The sequence below is a fragment of the Asparagus officinalis genome, chromosome 8 (genome assembly GCF_001876935.1).
Source record: "Asparagus officinalis chromosome 8, Aspof.V1, whole genome shotgun sequence".
Taxonomy (NCBI): Eukaryota; Viridiplantae; Streptophyta; class Magnoliopsida; order Asparagales; family Asparagaceae; genus Asparagus; species Asparagus officinalis.
This window is the reverse complement of record NC_033801.1, coordinates 105,899,910-105,916,503: the sequence shown is the minus strand read 5'-3', so window position 1 is coordinate 105,916,503 and position 16,594 is coordinate 105,899,910. Positions and strand designations below refer to the sequence as shown.

General features: G+C 36.7%; 1 protein-coding gene and 1 long non-coding RNA gene across 9 annotated transcripts in view; one reads left to right on the top strand and one right to left on the bottom strand.

Moving 5' to 3' along the window:
• The window catches only part of LOC109822645, a 6,032-nt gene extending 1,298 nt beyond the window's left edge, over positions 1 to 4,734 (top strand). Inside the window, exons 1-6 of one of the 4 annotated variants that reach the window (XM_020388878.1) lie at positions 64 to 331; positions 579 to 657; positions 2,326 to 2,846; positions 3,333 to 3,495; positions 3,565 to 3,615; positions 4,294 to 4,734. In XM_020388878.1, the coding sequence (XP_020244467.1) occupies positions 329 to 331; positions 579 to 657; positions 2,326 to 2,846; positions 3,333 to 3,495; positions 3,565 to 3,584 (786 nt within the window). In that variant the 5' untranslated portion in view covers positions 64 to 328 and the 3' untranslated portion in view covers positions 3,585 to 3,615; positions 4,294 to 4,734. The other 3 variants (XM_020388877.1, XM_020388879.1, XM_020388876.1) reach the window with 3 other exon arrangements.
• Positions 5,535 to 16,028, bottom strand: LOC109822496. Of its 5 annotated transcripts, none has more exons than XR_002242159.1 (11): positions 15,747 to 16,028; positions 15,577 to 15,655; positions 14,580 to 14,693; positions 13,870 to 13,998; positions 13,522 to 13,801; positions 13,336 to 13,407; positions 12,768 to 12,855; positions 6,790 to 7,508; positions 6,613 to 6,700; positions 6,123 to 6,532; positions 5,535 to 6,031 (listed from the first exon to the last, which is right to left on the bottom strand). It is a non-coding gene; the product is annotated as an uncharacterized LOC109822496 (long non-coding RNA). The 5 variants fall into 5 exon arrangements; XR_002242155.1 differs by having other exon boundaries at positions 13,522 to 13,764; XR_002242158.1 differs by lacking the exon at positions 14,580 to 14,693 and having other exon boundaries at positions 13,522 to 13,764.

Sequence of the window (16,594 nt, the reverse complement as noted above, 5' to 3'; positions counted from 1 at the left end):
TTGAATCACCTGAAAACACCATTCAGATTTATAATTAAGGTATCCACATGCAACCATGATAGTAGTGCCCTTTTTTCCTTCTTTTGTTAATAGGTTAAGAGTGCTCCATATATATACCTCTTAGTAAACTATTGGTCATTCCCCTCCAACTCTTATTTCTTTTCTGAAAGAAATTTTGTAGCACTTATCATCTGATAACTTATGTTCCTTAGTAAGAATTCCCAAAGATAGCATTACTTACAGGCCACCATGATGTTCTCTTGCACTTATGCTCATCCTAACAGCTATTTAACCCTCCCAAGGCATCCATGGGCAAGGATTCTTATATATGGTTACTTTCTGTTCCTTTCTTCTAAATTTACATTCTTTCTCTGAGAAGATTTCAAGTTTGGCATCTCTCTCTCTATCTCTCTATCTCACATATATCTTCGAAAGTCTTCAAGTTCGGTGGCAGATATGGGGGTATGAATTGCAAAGACTTACAGTTGGCAGCAATGACAGAGATGATTATAGGATGCCGTGATTTTCATTGGTTTTGTCATTTTATTAACTGGTTATGTTATCTTTGTGGATTACAGATATTTAGTTGGATGCAAAGCAAGCTCAGTGGCAATCACGAAGAGAAGAGATTGGATGTTGGTTCTTGCTTATCTCGTTGTAAGTGCTCTTAATTAGCTTCTAGGATTTTGTTTGGAAAGACTGATATGAGCGTTAATAGATGTTGAGTTCCACTCACTGTTTTGTAGTCATGGTTTTGATTTGTATTTACATTGTCAAAACGTGCACACTTTTGATTTGTACCCCCCCCCCCCCCCCCCACCCCCTCCCTCGAGTTGCCTGGCGGTAGTTTTCCTGTCAATTTGAGTAAATCATTCTCTCCTTCAAGAGCTACTCTAGAGTGATGACTGCATGTAAGATACTTCGGAGAATATCTTCAGCACAAATTCTCTATTGTTTTGCACCTTTCATTTAAATGTAGTATGGTTTTCTCCCTTGTCTTTTTCTTTCAATTATCTGATTTTGAAGACACACCTTTTGATTGCCATCTTTATCGAGTAGAATATGAACGAATTACTTTAGCAGCATCCCGCCTGTTTTGAGGATATTAAGCTTATCGCTCATTTAGAACTTCACAATTCACATAAATAAAACTTGGAGATTTTATCAAGTATTGTTTATTTCCACCCATCTTCATATATTCATATTGTTCTTTAGAGATGAATTTTCTTTTATCACTCAGATTATTTTCTTTTACTCCCAATAGTGTATGTGGGCTATAAAAAGTTGATACAATTATTTTTTACTCATGAATGATGGAAATTTTAAACATTTTTATGAATATTCTGTATATTGTAATTTTCTTTTCCTTTTTTATTGAATCGACATAAAGATATTTTTTTTGTAAAGCTGGTGGCCTTAATAATTTTTTTACCAAATTATTTCAACATAAGAGGTGAATATTTTATTTTAGACTCTTTATTGATACCGGAGTAACTTGAATGGTTACTTCCTGGCTGCACATCCTTAAACCATATGACAGTAATGTAGGTTAACATGCTTGAGATTTCCCATCAGGTTGATGAGAAACAACTTACACAATAATGAATTTGTATGACAAAATATTATTGTATTGACATGCCAAGCTAATTCTAAGTAACTCAACAGAAGATGTTCTGTTTTCTCCCACAATATATTTCATCGCTTAATCCCATGGTTTCTAATTGAAGGGTGGTTTTTTTTTTTTTTTTTTTTTTAAAATGACCATGAATTTTGGTGGGTTTTGCAAAGTTTATGTTAGTTTTTTTTTGCAAATTCATGGTACTGTATGCGAAGTTCCCTTCAACGTGAAATCTATTTGGCCAAGGGTGTTAGACAGAGCTAGAGCCTAGATGTATTGGGTTTAGTTGATAACAATTATTCTCGCAGGTAATTTACATTAAACAATGTAAAACTGATACTTCTTGCAACCTTAAAAAGGAAAGTTACAAAGTAACATGAATGTGAACCAATTGGTGAAGAGCCCTTTGGCTCAAAACTTAAAGCATGTGATGTTTCTAGTATCCTCTCCTATGATTTTAATCAATTATAAGCCTTGAAGCATCCAAGCAAGTGGGAGGCTTTTTCTAGGAACAAGTGAAAGAAAAATGTATGTACATCCATTTGAACTAGTTTTTCTACAACTAATTATAGGGTTTATGTCAAGCTGGTGGTTACTGAATCTTTGAGTCATTGTTGCATCTCACCCTATATTAATATAATGCTTGATTAAATTGTACTATTATTATGATATTACCATTTGCATCTTATTCTATAGTTCTTCTGCAGGCACATCTATTCCTGATGATCATAAAGAAGAATTCAGCGATTGGCCTCGATCACTGTTTGCCATAGGAACCTTTGGTAAAACTGATCCAACAGAAGAGAAGACACAAGGCCATAATTGTCCTGAGTACTCAACATCACCTCAAGAATTAGACTACTCTCTTGAAGAAGTGATCAAGCTACAGAAGGAACTAACAATTTTATTGTCTCGTCAGACAAAGTCTAGCATCGATGGAACCAATATCCCATTGGATAGATTTCTAAATTACCCATCGAGTTTAGAGGTTGATCGCAGAGATGGGGTGAAGTTTTCTGATAACCAGGAGAGTGGAGAGAATAATGGTGATCTATCACCTGATAGTAGGATCATATTAAGTATAGCCAAAGATATACTAGCAGACAAACGCAATGCAATCAAGCAAAAATCATTCTCATTTCTTCTCAAGAAGATATTTGTTTGTGGCGGTGGATTTGCACCTGTTCCGAGTTTAAAGGATCAACCTTCAGAAACAAGGATGGAGAAGGTAAACATGGCTGAAAATTTATAAGGGTAAATTCTACTAAACTCCCGAACTTTGGGGATACAAAACAGTCCTGATCTTTATAAATCATAGTAAATCCTACTGGATTTTCACAGTTATGAATTATAAATATAGTAATTATGAGGTAGAGTAAAAAGTCATCAACCCATTTTACTTTTCAACCATCCTTACCTGAAAGGATAATACTAAGTTGTGTTTAGTAGACGGGGGTAAGATTGTACAAGAGTAATCACATGGAAAGCAAATGACAACTTCAGTTAACTGTTGCCTGCCAGTCATGGTAGTTAAGTGAGACAAGTTCATGAAAACTTTCTACGATTTATAAAGTTCAGACGAGTTTTGTGCAAAACCCCTAAAGTTCGATGGTTCTGTGAAGTTTATCCTATTGCCATCTTATGTGCATGGCATTTTCTATGTAAAACTTGGTAGCTTAAACTTTTAAATTTTTTTATTGAAATTTCTTTGTAGTTAATGAAGGTTTTACTTCATAAGAAGATACATCCTCAAAGTTCTGCAGCTATGTTGGCCAAAAAGTGTTTGGAGAGAATATCAGTGGCGACATTGGAAAATAAAGAGCAGATACAGGATAAAGAAGAAGATGGAAGTAAATGGGTCAAGACCGATTCTGATTGTATGTACAAGTAGACTTAGATTAAAGAATCTTTATTCAGGGTCTAATTTGATTCTCTTTTTGCAACAGTTATTGTTCTAGAGATATAGCTGCCATATACACCTTCCCAAGCTTTACTAGGTGAGTTTCCTTGATTTGAATTTTTTTCCCTTGATTTATGACTTGATTAATATTCACAACATTTTTTTATTTAATCAAAATGTTAGTGAAATTGTTGGTAGCCCCTCACTATATCTTCGGTAACATTTATCACCCCTCAACTATTTTAGTAGCACTTTATCACACCCGGATTGTCATCCTGAGAAGGATAAAGTATTGATACCCCCCTCCTTTGTGAACTGAGGGATTGAGAAATGACAGAATGATATTGGAGATACAAAGAAGGTGGCTACCTGCAATTTACCTCAAAAATTTCAGCCCAAAAAGCACTTGTAAAAAGAGTGGAAATTCCATAACATGATTTGATCCCAACACATATTGTTCAGTTGATGATTGCATTGCTATTGGTGATTGTGTTCTGATTGCGCTGATATTTATGATATTGACTACAATGATTGGATTGATTTACACTGTATAGTGGAAACCGTTTCCTGATCTCTGCTTCCTGTATGATTTTTTTTATTTTTTATTTTTTATTTTTTGTACAGGTCCTCTGTAGGAATTTTCCCTCCCAAACATCACTGCATTATGATCCTTATTCAATTGTATTTGAGAAATGAACAATTATGTCTTGACTGATTTTCATATGTTTTATGGATTTCACCATTAAGCTAACTCATCCATGATTGTATTTTTCAGGTACTATTGCCTAGTAAGTTTGATGCTTGAGATCAATGAACAATGAAGATTTAGAGCCAAAGTTCTAAGATGAATCAGAAACTCTCATATCTAGCAGTTTCTTGGGAGACATGTTCATGTCAATTGGGGTCTTTGAATATATGTGATCTATATTGTGAATCATGTTTTGAGCAACAGTTCAAATAATTAGCGTATATAAATTATTAATGTGAATCAGAGGAGTTGAAGAAATAATTGAAAGGATAGAGAACGGGGAAAGACTGTTACAGGCATCGAGGAACATTTAGCTTTTACCTGGGTTACTTCACTCAATCTCTAGGATCCTTGAAGTTTGCTGATCAGTATGAGCCTTGAGCATCAGTTGGAATTTGGAAACTTGCTCTTGTGATAGTAATGTTTGATGAATGTAAGTTTTATTAAGGAAGAAATTTTCGATTTAAACCCATTCTAACTTTTATTTTTAAAAACAGACCCACTCCCATTTTATTTATAGAAACTGACCCATTTCGTGGCCACGAAATGGATCGGTTTTTTTAATTTCGCCTCTAAATAGTCAGGATTGCCAACCCCGTCTATTTTGCACGCCCTGGCTAATATACAGGCTAAATTAGTCGGGGTTGGCAACCCCGACTAATTTAGCACACTGTCTAATTGGTTAGGGTTCCCAACCCCGACCATTTCGAAAGCCCTAAATTAGTCGGGGTTGGCAACCCCGACTAATTTAGCACACTGTCTAATTGGTTAGGGTTGGGAACCTCGACCAATTCGAAAGCCCTTTCGAAATGGTCGGGGTTGGGAACCCCGACAACCCCGACCATTTTGCAGAGCTCTTCCTCCCCACTTTCAGCTGAAAAATCAAACTCCTGTTAGTACATATCAATCCACCAACTAATGATACACATTTATCAATCTATAATGCAATCACAATCACAAATAACAACTAATTCATAATCGTAAACATTCATTTCACTTACTAAAGATCCATATTCAATCGGATACATACCATGCAATTCACATACTAATAACCAATACTCAATCGGATACATAATATTCAGTTTCAAACGCAAAAAATCCTATCAAGTATATCGAAACTTAACAAATATTTACAACTCCCTCTCCTCTACCTCTTCCTCTCCAATCTATAATGCAATCACAATCACAAATAACAACTAATTCATAATCGTAAACATTCATTTCACTTACTAAAGATCCATATTCAATCGGATACATACCATGCAATTCACATACTAATAATCAATACTCAATCGGATACATAATATTCAGTTTCAAACGCAAAAAATCCTATCAAGTATATCGAAACTTAACAAATATTTACAACTCCATCTCCTCTACCTCTTCCTCTCCCTCTCCTTCCTCTCCCCTTCTCCGTTCACCTTCGATGTGAGCTCGGATGAGATCCTCGTCCGGTTGTGTGTGAAGTTGAGAGTGCATGACATCCTCGTCGACTCGAACCGGCTGTGAACATTCGGCTTGAGTCTGCTGTGAGCCGCCAGCTTCATCATGTGCACAGCTTGAGCATGCCCCCGTGTGTTCTCGGAACCGTCGACGCCCGTACTCAATTGGTCGCTCCTCACGTCCATCACGTCTTGCATTACACGTCCTCTGAAGAGCGGACCGAATCTTTTTTATCATGCGAAGGAACGTGTTCCTCGGCTCTGGCTCGGTAGTCGTTCGTAATGCATCATGCCATAGTAGAAAGCTCTACGAGCTCTTGTACCTATAAGATAAAAACCGAAAAAATTATTATCAAGTGGATGATAGTAAAATAAAACTCACAACATAACTGTATATTTTGCTTATACACTTACCAACTCTCTCTCAACGAGGCCTCTTGGTATGTACTCCTTAGGGGTTTTGTTCTCCTGAAATATCCACCTGCGAGTAATCCTTCAATACCACCGCAAATACACACCTAGGTCAGGTGTGTCAGCCCTCTCCATCACTACTTGTTCCTCCCTCAACTCCCACCTCCTGATGTAAGCATGTCGAATATATTCCCAATTTGCATGATGTGCATCTTTTTTGGGATTTCACTTTATTCACTCCACAGGGACGAAATATGTTGTTGGAGCCCAAATTGTCGGAGCACACGGTCGGGCACGTGCATCTCGACAATCTCAAAACATATGATCGGGACGCGAGCACGCCATGCATCCTCACCTTCCCTGCAAATATCTGGTAGTGACTCCAAAACTAGTTCATATGACATCCACTTGACCTATAAAAAGATTAAGTAAAGCAGATATCAGTAATAAATAATGTAATGATTGAATATATTTAGATATTATGATTTAATACATGTTCATCCTCCATTTGATCAAGCTCATTCCTGTAAAAGTTTTCATGGCCCTTTGGTGAGGTATGTCAAGATTTGGACACATTGCACCTATTTTATATACAATGGGTTAGTATAGATTGAAATAAATGTATAAAATTATATGTAATCATATATATTACAAAATAACTTAGTAATACCTGCAGCCTAATGGAATATGGTCATCGAGAGCATGAGTCTCCCTCAAATCTGGGCAACCCAAATGCAATATCTCCCAAGACCATATCTGTAGCAGAGTGAGACACCCCTTGAATTCTTTGTTTTGAACAAATGCCACTTTGGTCATCTCCCTATACAGATACGCTAACACGACACTCCCCCATGATAATTCTCCATAATCCTCAAGATCCTCCAGGAGTGGCAACCACCTCACTTGCATCGAATCCTTCGTGAAATCCGGAAAAAGAATAGTATCGATCATATGAAGTATGTATGCATGGACATACATCTTGATGATCTCCTCGGTCGCATCGATCGGTACATTCGTGTAATTGTTTCTCAACCATTCAAGCTTGATCTTACCACCCTTCATGTGAGGAACTTGACCTAGAAATTCTTTGCACTTCCCTACCCAATTAAAGTCGTTGCTACCCGTGACAGCATCTCCATCCACTCTGAGTCCAAGCAAAACCCCAATATCCTGCAATGTAATCAACTCTCCTTGGCGCAGGTAGAATGTATTTGTCTCGGGCCTCTAACGTTCAATCAGTGTCGTCAAGAGAGCCTAATCAAGTCTCACACATTTAATTTGTAAGCACTCAAAGAAGGCTGCTTGACGGACATAAAATTGGACCTGTGAGTCCGTCAAGTCCCAGATCGAATGTGCACGGGTATGATCAACGATAGTAATGCTTGAGGCCTGCATACATTAAACAGTGCAAATGTTCAGTAACAAGAATAAATTTTCTAAATAAACCACTATAAATAGAGTTCAAACCCTAGAATTTCGTTTTTGAGAAAAAACCCTAGATTTCTACATGTTAAAAGAGGAGAGAATGTAGAAAAATTACCACTCAGAAGCTTCACGATGAAATTTGGTTGAAAATTAAGGTTGAAATCCAAGATTTGTGACAAATAAGGGTTTGAGGAATAAAGTTTGAGGGCTAGGAGTGTTTTGGGGTGGCTGGGAACGAAGTGAGGAGGTGAGGAGAACGATTAGGGGTTTATATAGGGGTCGGGCCCAGGGGCCAAATAGTTAGGGTTGGTAACCATGACAATTTGGTCCCTTAGCCATTTTCAGCTCAACCAGTCCGTTGGGGACAAAAGTCTCTGCTAAATGGTCGGGGTTGTGAACCCCGACCATTTCGAAAGGACTTTCGAATTGGTCAGGGTTCCCAACCCCGACCAATTAAACAGTGTGCTAAATTAGTCGGGGTTGCCAATCCCGACTAATTTAGCATGTATAGTAGCCAAGGCATGCAAAATAGTCAGGGTTGACAACCCCGACTATTTAGAGGCGAGATTAAAAAACGATCCATTTCATGGCCACGGTGCTGACGTGGCCACGAAATGGATCGGTTTCTATAAATAAAATGGGAGTGGGTCGGTTTTTAGAAATAAAAGTTGAAATAGGTTTAAATCGAAAATTTCTTCTTTTATTAAGTCTTTCCTTATCTGGAAAAAAGTACTACTCTAAAAAGCCCCTATTTCCTAAAAGAAAAATAATTCTTTTTGGTAGTGAGATAACAAGGAGTCAAACATTCTAAGTTTGTCATGATCCCAATATGCAAATTTTTTGAAGCTAAAATATTGTAAATAATCTTTTTCATAATTAGTCAATAGGAAATTTCTTGAAAAGTGGAATATTTTAGTGGGATAATTGGAATTTTTTTTTGAAAATAGAAAAAAGATGTGAGGTAATTAAGAAGTATAATTTATGCCTTTTTTTTAATGATGTAGCATTTACCTTCTTTATATAATTATGATAAAAATGATAGCTCTAGTTTTCGGTACCATACTAATTAAATAACAATCTTAAAAGTTTAACCTTAGGGCTTGTTTGGTTCGTTTTTTGAGCCGTGGAAAAGCTTTTCTTCTCCTGACAGCCCTTCCACGTCGATAAAACCCATTCTAGGGTTTTTCTTTCCCAGTTTTGGTTTGCTTCTCCCCCTTGTCCCTCCAGCCACGGAAATCCCTTCCACCTCAAATTTTTTCTTCCCCCATTTCCTTCAAAAATGAGAGGAAATCGCTCTCGATCTGTACTATTGTCAGATCTTGGGGTTTTGGGGGGAAACGGAGCTGAGGGCTAGGGTCACCTCCTCTTTCCTTCGCTTATTTCCCTCTTCGCACCTTGGTTTCTCTTCGAGGCCTACGGGAGTTATGTACTGTTGATTTTGTGCTTGATTTCCATAGAAGAAGGCCCTAGTTCCTTTTTTTAGTGTTTTTGCTGGATTTTGCTAAAAAAACAGCGCCTTTATTAGGGAAAATTTTGGGCTTTTTGCCGACTTGGATCTTCCTGGATCTTGCTATATTTCAGACCTAAAGTATGATTCTCAACTCAGAATTGATTTGTGTTCAATATTTTGTATGATTTAGAATTATTATGATGAAATTTTGCATTTTCTATAGTTATCTAAAAATTAATAGAAATTTATTTGAAAATATAATTGTAATTAACTGACAATATTACTTAAAATATTAGTGTAATTAATTAACTAAAAATTATATTAATTATTATAAATATAATTGAAAATATTACAGAAATGAACTGAGAATTATCTTAATTTATCTTAAATTAACTGAAAATATTGCTGAAAATATTAACTAAAAATTAACTTTAGATCTTGCTATGCATCATTTAAGTTTTGATTATTAACATTGCTTATGAATGCTTGCTAGGTATATTAATTATTTCAATTTGATTTTTGCATCGTAGATAGATGGTGATGGAGATTGTACCGATGAACAAAGTGTTGTTAATATGGTTCAAGGTGCTGAAGGTTTTTGTTATAATAATTACATTTACAAGGAGAATGCAAGCTAGACGTAAATCAATACGTAGTGGTCCAAGTGAGGAAAAAAAGACAAGAAAGGACTAGAATTGAACACATAGGGCATATTTATAATGGTTTTAGTGATAGTTGTGTGAATTATATTAGAATGCAGAGTGGTGTTTTGTTAAACTAGCAAGTATAATGAGGAACAATAGGCTTCTAAAAGACTCAAGGAATATAATAGTGAAAAAACAACTTATCATGACACTGAACATTTTGGGTCATAAATCTAAAAATCGCATTGTGAGATCTCATTTCATAAGATCAGGGGAGACAGTCAGTAGATATTTTAACAAGGTTTTACAAGTAATTATTTGCCTACGTGGACGTTACATGAGACAAGCCCCTAATGATACTCCCCAAGAGATCGTTAACAACCAGCTATACTATCCTTAGACAATATTTGCTTCTCATTCATGTATAATCATGGTGTAACTACTGAGACTTAATTCAGAAATTTTCTTTACATTCATGTATTCATGTTATTATATTTTGCTTTGAAATATCTTTCATGTACTCAAGTTGTTCTTATTTCACAAATTATATAATATTTAATTCTCACTATTTCATTAGTGATGGCTGATAATACATTATTAAGCGGAAGAGATAATCATAAAGGTAAGAGTGTAGCGCCATCTCAGCCTCCACCCTCTCAACCCCCTCAGTCATTGCATCAAGGTAATAGTGGGTATTTTCCTTTTCAGCAGTCATACTTTAGACAACCACCTCATGCATTTCCCAACATGTCATTCCATGATGGCAGTTACTTCCTGATGCATCCTCAATTTGGGTCATATACGAACATGCTAAGTTCTCCTACTTTGCCTACACAATTCCATAGTTCTAATATTAGTGGGGTGCAACTTTCTCCCACTAGTGGTTATGGCTCAACTCCCAAATCAGGTTCTAAATGGGTGCTCATAGAAGAAATGGAAGAAACATCACTAAATCCAAAGAAGAAGAGGAAAAACACCTCAACAAAGAAAAAAATAGTGAGACTTGCGGTCTCAAGGTAACAAACATATGTTTTGGGATTTCCGTTACGATGATGAGTTCATTCCATTTCTTGTCGACTTGGTGAGAAAGTGTTACAAACCCGACAAAAGCTTTAAGATAACCGCTTTTCATATGGCTTCTTAACATATTAATGAGAAGTTTAACACAATATTCAAATGGGAAAATGTCATGAACCGCATTAAAAATTTACGTACAAGATTCCGTAATATGGAAACTTGTCGTAATCTTAGTGGTGCTGGTTGGGATGATAGCACCAAGACTGTCATCATGGATCCTGAATGTTTGGATAGGTGGATTGAGGTAATTAAACAATTTTTGCATAACCCTTGACTACTTATCTTATTTTCATGTTTTCATTGAATTAATTCAACTATACTTTTCAGGATAAGAGCTTTAAGAATGCTAATAAGCTTAGACAATATGTCAATAAACCCTTGAGGCATTATGATAATCTTGCCCTTATCATCGAGAATGATCAAGCTAGAGGAGAATTTACTAGTGATGCTTGAAAAAAGTTTAGTCGTAGCGAGTCCATAAATCTTGGAGACGATGCTGACTCTCCTTTGTCTGCCTCACAATCCCCTCAAGTACTCATTTTCACTAGTGCAAAGAAGGTCAGCCCCAACGGTTGTAACCGTTGGGGCAAATCATGGCCCCAACGGTTAGAACCGTTGGGGTAAAAAATACAATCGTTGGGACAAATTACGTTGGGGCCGGGACAATCCCAACAGTTACCAAGTTTGCCCCAACAGTTCTAACTGTTGGGGCAAACATATTTCTTTAAAAAAAATAGATGCCCCAACAGTTGGAACCATTGGGGCTAACATGTCATTCCATGATGGCAGTCATACTTAAGAACCGTTGTCATACTTTTCAGCAGTCATACTTTAGACAACCACCTCATGCATTTCCCAACATGTCATTCCATGATGGCAGTTACTTCCTGATGCACCCTCAATTTGGGTCATATACGAGCATGCTAAGTTCTCCTACTTTGCCTACACAATTCCATAGTTCTAATATTAGTGGGGTGCAACTTTCTCCCACTAGTGGTTATGGCTCAACTCCCAAATCAGGTTCTAAATGGGTGCTCATAGAAGAAATGGAAGAAACATCACTAAATCCAAAGAAGAAGAGGAAAAACACCTTAACAAAGAAAAAAATAGTGAGACTTGCGGTCTCAAGGTAACAAACATATGTTTTGGGATTTCCGTTACGATGATGAGTTCATTCCATTTCTTGTCGACTTGGTGAGAAAGTGTTACAAACCCGACAAAAGCTTTAAGATAACCGCTTTTCATATGGCTTCTTAGCATATTAATGAGAAGTTTAACACAATATTCAAATGGGAAAATGTCATGAACCGCATTAAAAATTTACGTACAAGATTCCGTAATATGGAAACTTGTCGTAATCTTAGTGGTGCTGGTTGGGATGATAACACCAAGACTGTCATCATGGATCCTGAATGTTTGGATAGGTGGATTGAGGTAATTAAACAATTTTTGCATAACCCTATCTTATTTTCATGTTTTCATTGAATTAATTCAACTATACTTTTCAGGATAAGAGCTTTAAGAATGCTAATAAGCTTAGACAATATGTCAATAAACCCTTGAGGCATTATGATAATCTTGCCCTTATCATCGAGAATGATCAAGCTAGAGGAGAATTTACTAGTGATGCTTGAAAAAAGTTTAGTCGTAGCGAGTCCATAAATCTTGGAGACGATGCTGACTCTCCTTTGTCTGCCTCACAATCCCCTCAAGTACTCATTTTCACTAGTGCAAAGAAGGTCAGCCCCAACGGTTGTAACCGTTGGGGCAAATCATGGCCCCAACGGTTAGAACCGTTGGGGTAAAAAATACAACCGTTGGGGCAAATTACGTTGGGCCGGGACAATCCCAACAGTTACCAAGTTTGTCCCAACAGTTCTAACTGTTGGGGCAAACAAATTTCTTTAAAAAAAATAGATGCCCCAACAGTTGGAACCGTTGGGGCTAACATTTGCCCCAACGGTTTCAACCGTTGGGGCTGTAGGCCAAATCAAATAAAAAAAAGAAAAAAATCAGCAACAGGACTTATTTGCTCATAATGGCAATACATACTTGATTTAGAATCTTCTAATTGTTTCAGAAGGACTTGGTTTTTAAAGTGAAGTTCTTCCTTCTCTCTTGTCAGTGTCTCATTTTTCTTCTGCAATAGGAAATAACAAATAAAATTATATATATTATATACATATGAAAAGATTCTAACAAACATAAAAACACACATTCAAAAGAGAAGATTGATCCTCAATCAAAATTTGAACTAACCAAAGCTTATCTAGAAGCATACAAATAGACGCTAAGATAGACGCTAAGATGAGTATGCATGTGTGTGCGTGTGTTAGTTGAAAAAAATATGTGTAGATTAGAGCATGTGTCCATGAGTCTATGTTTGTGATTTTGTGTAACTCACAATATGCAATAAACAATAGTCCTATAGCCAGCTTTTGACCAAAATACTCATTTTCCCAGCAAAACTGTTAATTAGGAAGAATTAGATAACAATTTCGACCTATGATGACTCTAATGAAGAAAATACTGAAACAATTAGGAAAAACCAATAAGTATGCCAATCAAACTAACTTGAATGCTACACATACGAAACAAAGCCAGAGAAACAACAACTCACCTTAATTTGTTGCTGCTCATCCTTCATCCGCTCATACTCCACAAGGTCGGCATTTTTAGTACTTTCATGCAACTGCAAAAACAAAAGTATTAGCAGACGCATTGAAGTTTTCATCAGTTAAAATAAAACATCATCAACTCTGTGATACTATTATTGAGATTTGATGAAACATCATTTGTTCATTACCTCTGTGATTCTATTATTGAGATGACCAATCTCCAGCTTAAGCATCTCAACCTCCTTCCGACAAGCATCCAACTCAAGAGAATATCATGTGTAACTGAGAACTAGGATTCTTTCTGACTTGTTTTGAGGGGTGAGAGAGAAGGAACATTTGCTTACATCTAGGTAAGTGGTCCTGTTGCTAGCTCTTTCTCCATGGTAGCGAGAATCAATTGCCACTGCAATATATCCCCTTGAAGCATATGCCTGTATAAAGAAACTCCTTGAGCAAGAAACAATCCTTCTGTAAATAGTTTCCTATGTTACTATGAGAAATACGAGAAGCGAATAGAACTACTAAGTCTGTTTCACCTCAAGTAATGGATGTAACCATTCCTTGCACTTGTAAGAACTATGCAAAAATACAATAGCTGGCTGTCTTCGTGGAGCACTTTCCTTCATGCTTACGAGCAAGACAGTCAAACGGCCTTGATTACCAGCCTACAAAAATATTAAAAACAATATCAAGAGAAGATTCAAAGCTAAGATGCAGCGTAAAAAGCTGCAGTTATATGAATTACATTATTGATCATACAACTCTGTGTATGGACTACTTGATGCTTCAACATTACTGACATTATTGTACCAAGCAATTTTCACTGACTAGATACAAGTTGAATAGATTAAATTCAGGCCAGCTATAGTCTGCAGATTGCAAGTGACCTACTAAATTACAAGCTAATAGATTTTAGCAATGGTCAAGGGGCACACATTTATTCTCAACCTTGTTGCTGAAAAGGATTTTAGCCAAGATTCTAAAATCCAACTACAATAACTTCTTATTAAAAATAATAATAATAACTTTAGGAATTATCCCCTTTTAGTGTGCATTAAAATGCTTCTGTAAACAAAGAAGGCAACACAATAACTTCAGGAAAGATATACCAACTTGAAATTATCCCCTTTTAGTGTGCATTAAACATGTAGGCCTGTCCCAAAAACAATTATAAAACTGAACTTAGTTTGGATTTATCTTCAAATAATGAAACTTAGCCACGCAAAGGAATTATACAGATGAGTACCAAGGGATCATTGTCATCTTCAACACTCCATGTAGGCATGTCCCAAAAACTAGAAGGTTCTTTATACTGTCCCCAGCGAACGATGCAGACATGTTGATCAATAATTGTTGCTCCCTGAGGAAATAAAATGTCAAATTTTTAACTTTTAGACTAATCATAAATATACAAGCTTATTGGCGGCTGAAATATGAATTTATGAGGCCAGGTTTGATCATAATGTGAACTGTTCATTATATTGAACAAATAAGTGATTCACTGATTGCATAAGGCAACCAAGCCCATTCATAACATGAAATGTTCGATTTATTGATTCACATATAAAAGGAAAGGTTATAAAATTTTAATTGCAAATTAGCTAATTCATCACATCTTCCCTCCAAAGACTTTTTTTGGGTTCACCTTGCTCCAAACTCACTCGCTAGCTTATTAAAGGTCTAAGCATAAATTTTAGGATTATGCAGCCTGCAGATCAGTACCAACAACCAACCTATCATAATGCTTAAACTTTGAAAATTTACGAAACAATTAAGCCACACAAAGCTGCAGTATTGCACATATCATCGATTACCTGTACAAAAAGTAAAAAAACTAAAGATCTAACAACAGTGAATTCAAAGGGCCAATACTAACACTAAATAAGAGAGGAAAAGTAGAAAACATGCAATCCTTGCAGGGGGAAACACAAATTTGGACAAAAACAATGCTCACATATATGTCATTAATATCCAAACCCTAGAATTGAACAACAATATTTAATCCGTAACCTTAAACCCAGGCTTTAGAATCATCGTTTACTATTTGATTCAATACATGACAAGAAAACAGTAATTAACAAAATTGAATCAAGGACGTCAAAATTTCTTAAAGAATCAAGAATTAATCCATGGACACTCCAAAAAAAGTAACAAAATTGGCAGAATCTAGCAACACATTCAAATCAAACGCTCTAAAAATACAAGAAATAAGTGATATCAAGATTAGGGTTTTTTATTCGAACCTAAAAGACACAACCGGTCCAATATCCTTGCAAATCTCAATCATTTACTCCTTGGTGAAGTCGTAGGGTATATTTCCAACTGCAACAAGGAAACAAAACCCAAAAAATCACAAATTTGAAACCTAATATCTACCGAAGCAGAAAAAGATTGGTTTTTTCCAGAAACTCACCGAATACAGAGCAGCGGGATGAGCCGGCGTTGGAAGCCATGTCAAGATTCGAACCTTGAGAGAAGAATTAGGGCAAATCAAAACCCTAGCGAGAGGAAAGAGAGCGAATTAATCAGAGAGAGCCAGCGGCGAACTTCAGGTCTCGACGGCAGCGACGAACTCTCGACGCCATCGGCGAACTCCGACGGCAGCGAACTCCGACGGCAGCGAACTCCGATTTGGGGCCGATTTTTTTATGAGAGAGAGCCAGAGAGAGAGAGAGAGAGAGAGAGAGAACGGGGGTTTAATTTGAGGGGATTTCTGGCTTTTTCCCTTTTTTCGCGAAAATAAGTTACAACCGTTGGGGCTGGTGAAACTTGCCCCAACGGTTATAACCGTTGGGGCAAGTTTCACCAGCCCCAACGGTTGTACACACCCGTTCGGGTTGCCCTTCTTTGTACTAGTGTTTAGATGACGAGGACACTCCTCAGCCTAAGGAAGCACAGTCATATCAAGTTCTAAGACAAATGCATGTGTTGGTAAGGGTAAGGCTTGTAGGATCAACCTAGATAATGAGCTCAGGCTAAAAATGGTGGATAAGATAGTTGTATTCAGCGCTAGCATGAAATGTGTAAATATGCGTTGGACCGAGAAGTTATCCACTGTCCTATATGTTCATTTATAAGACTTTAGCAATGTTAAGCTAGATACATAGTTTTGTGTCCAGTCTTTGTTGGTTTTCAGTTTTGTGTTTGTGTTGGTTTTGTGGCTGTTTGTGATGATGATGAGCACACATTGTTCAGATTTTCAGTTTGTGCTGGCTTTGTGGTTGTTTGTGTTGGCTTTATGGTTGGTTTTCAGTTTGAGTT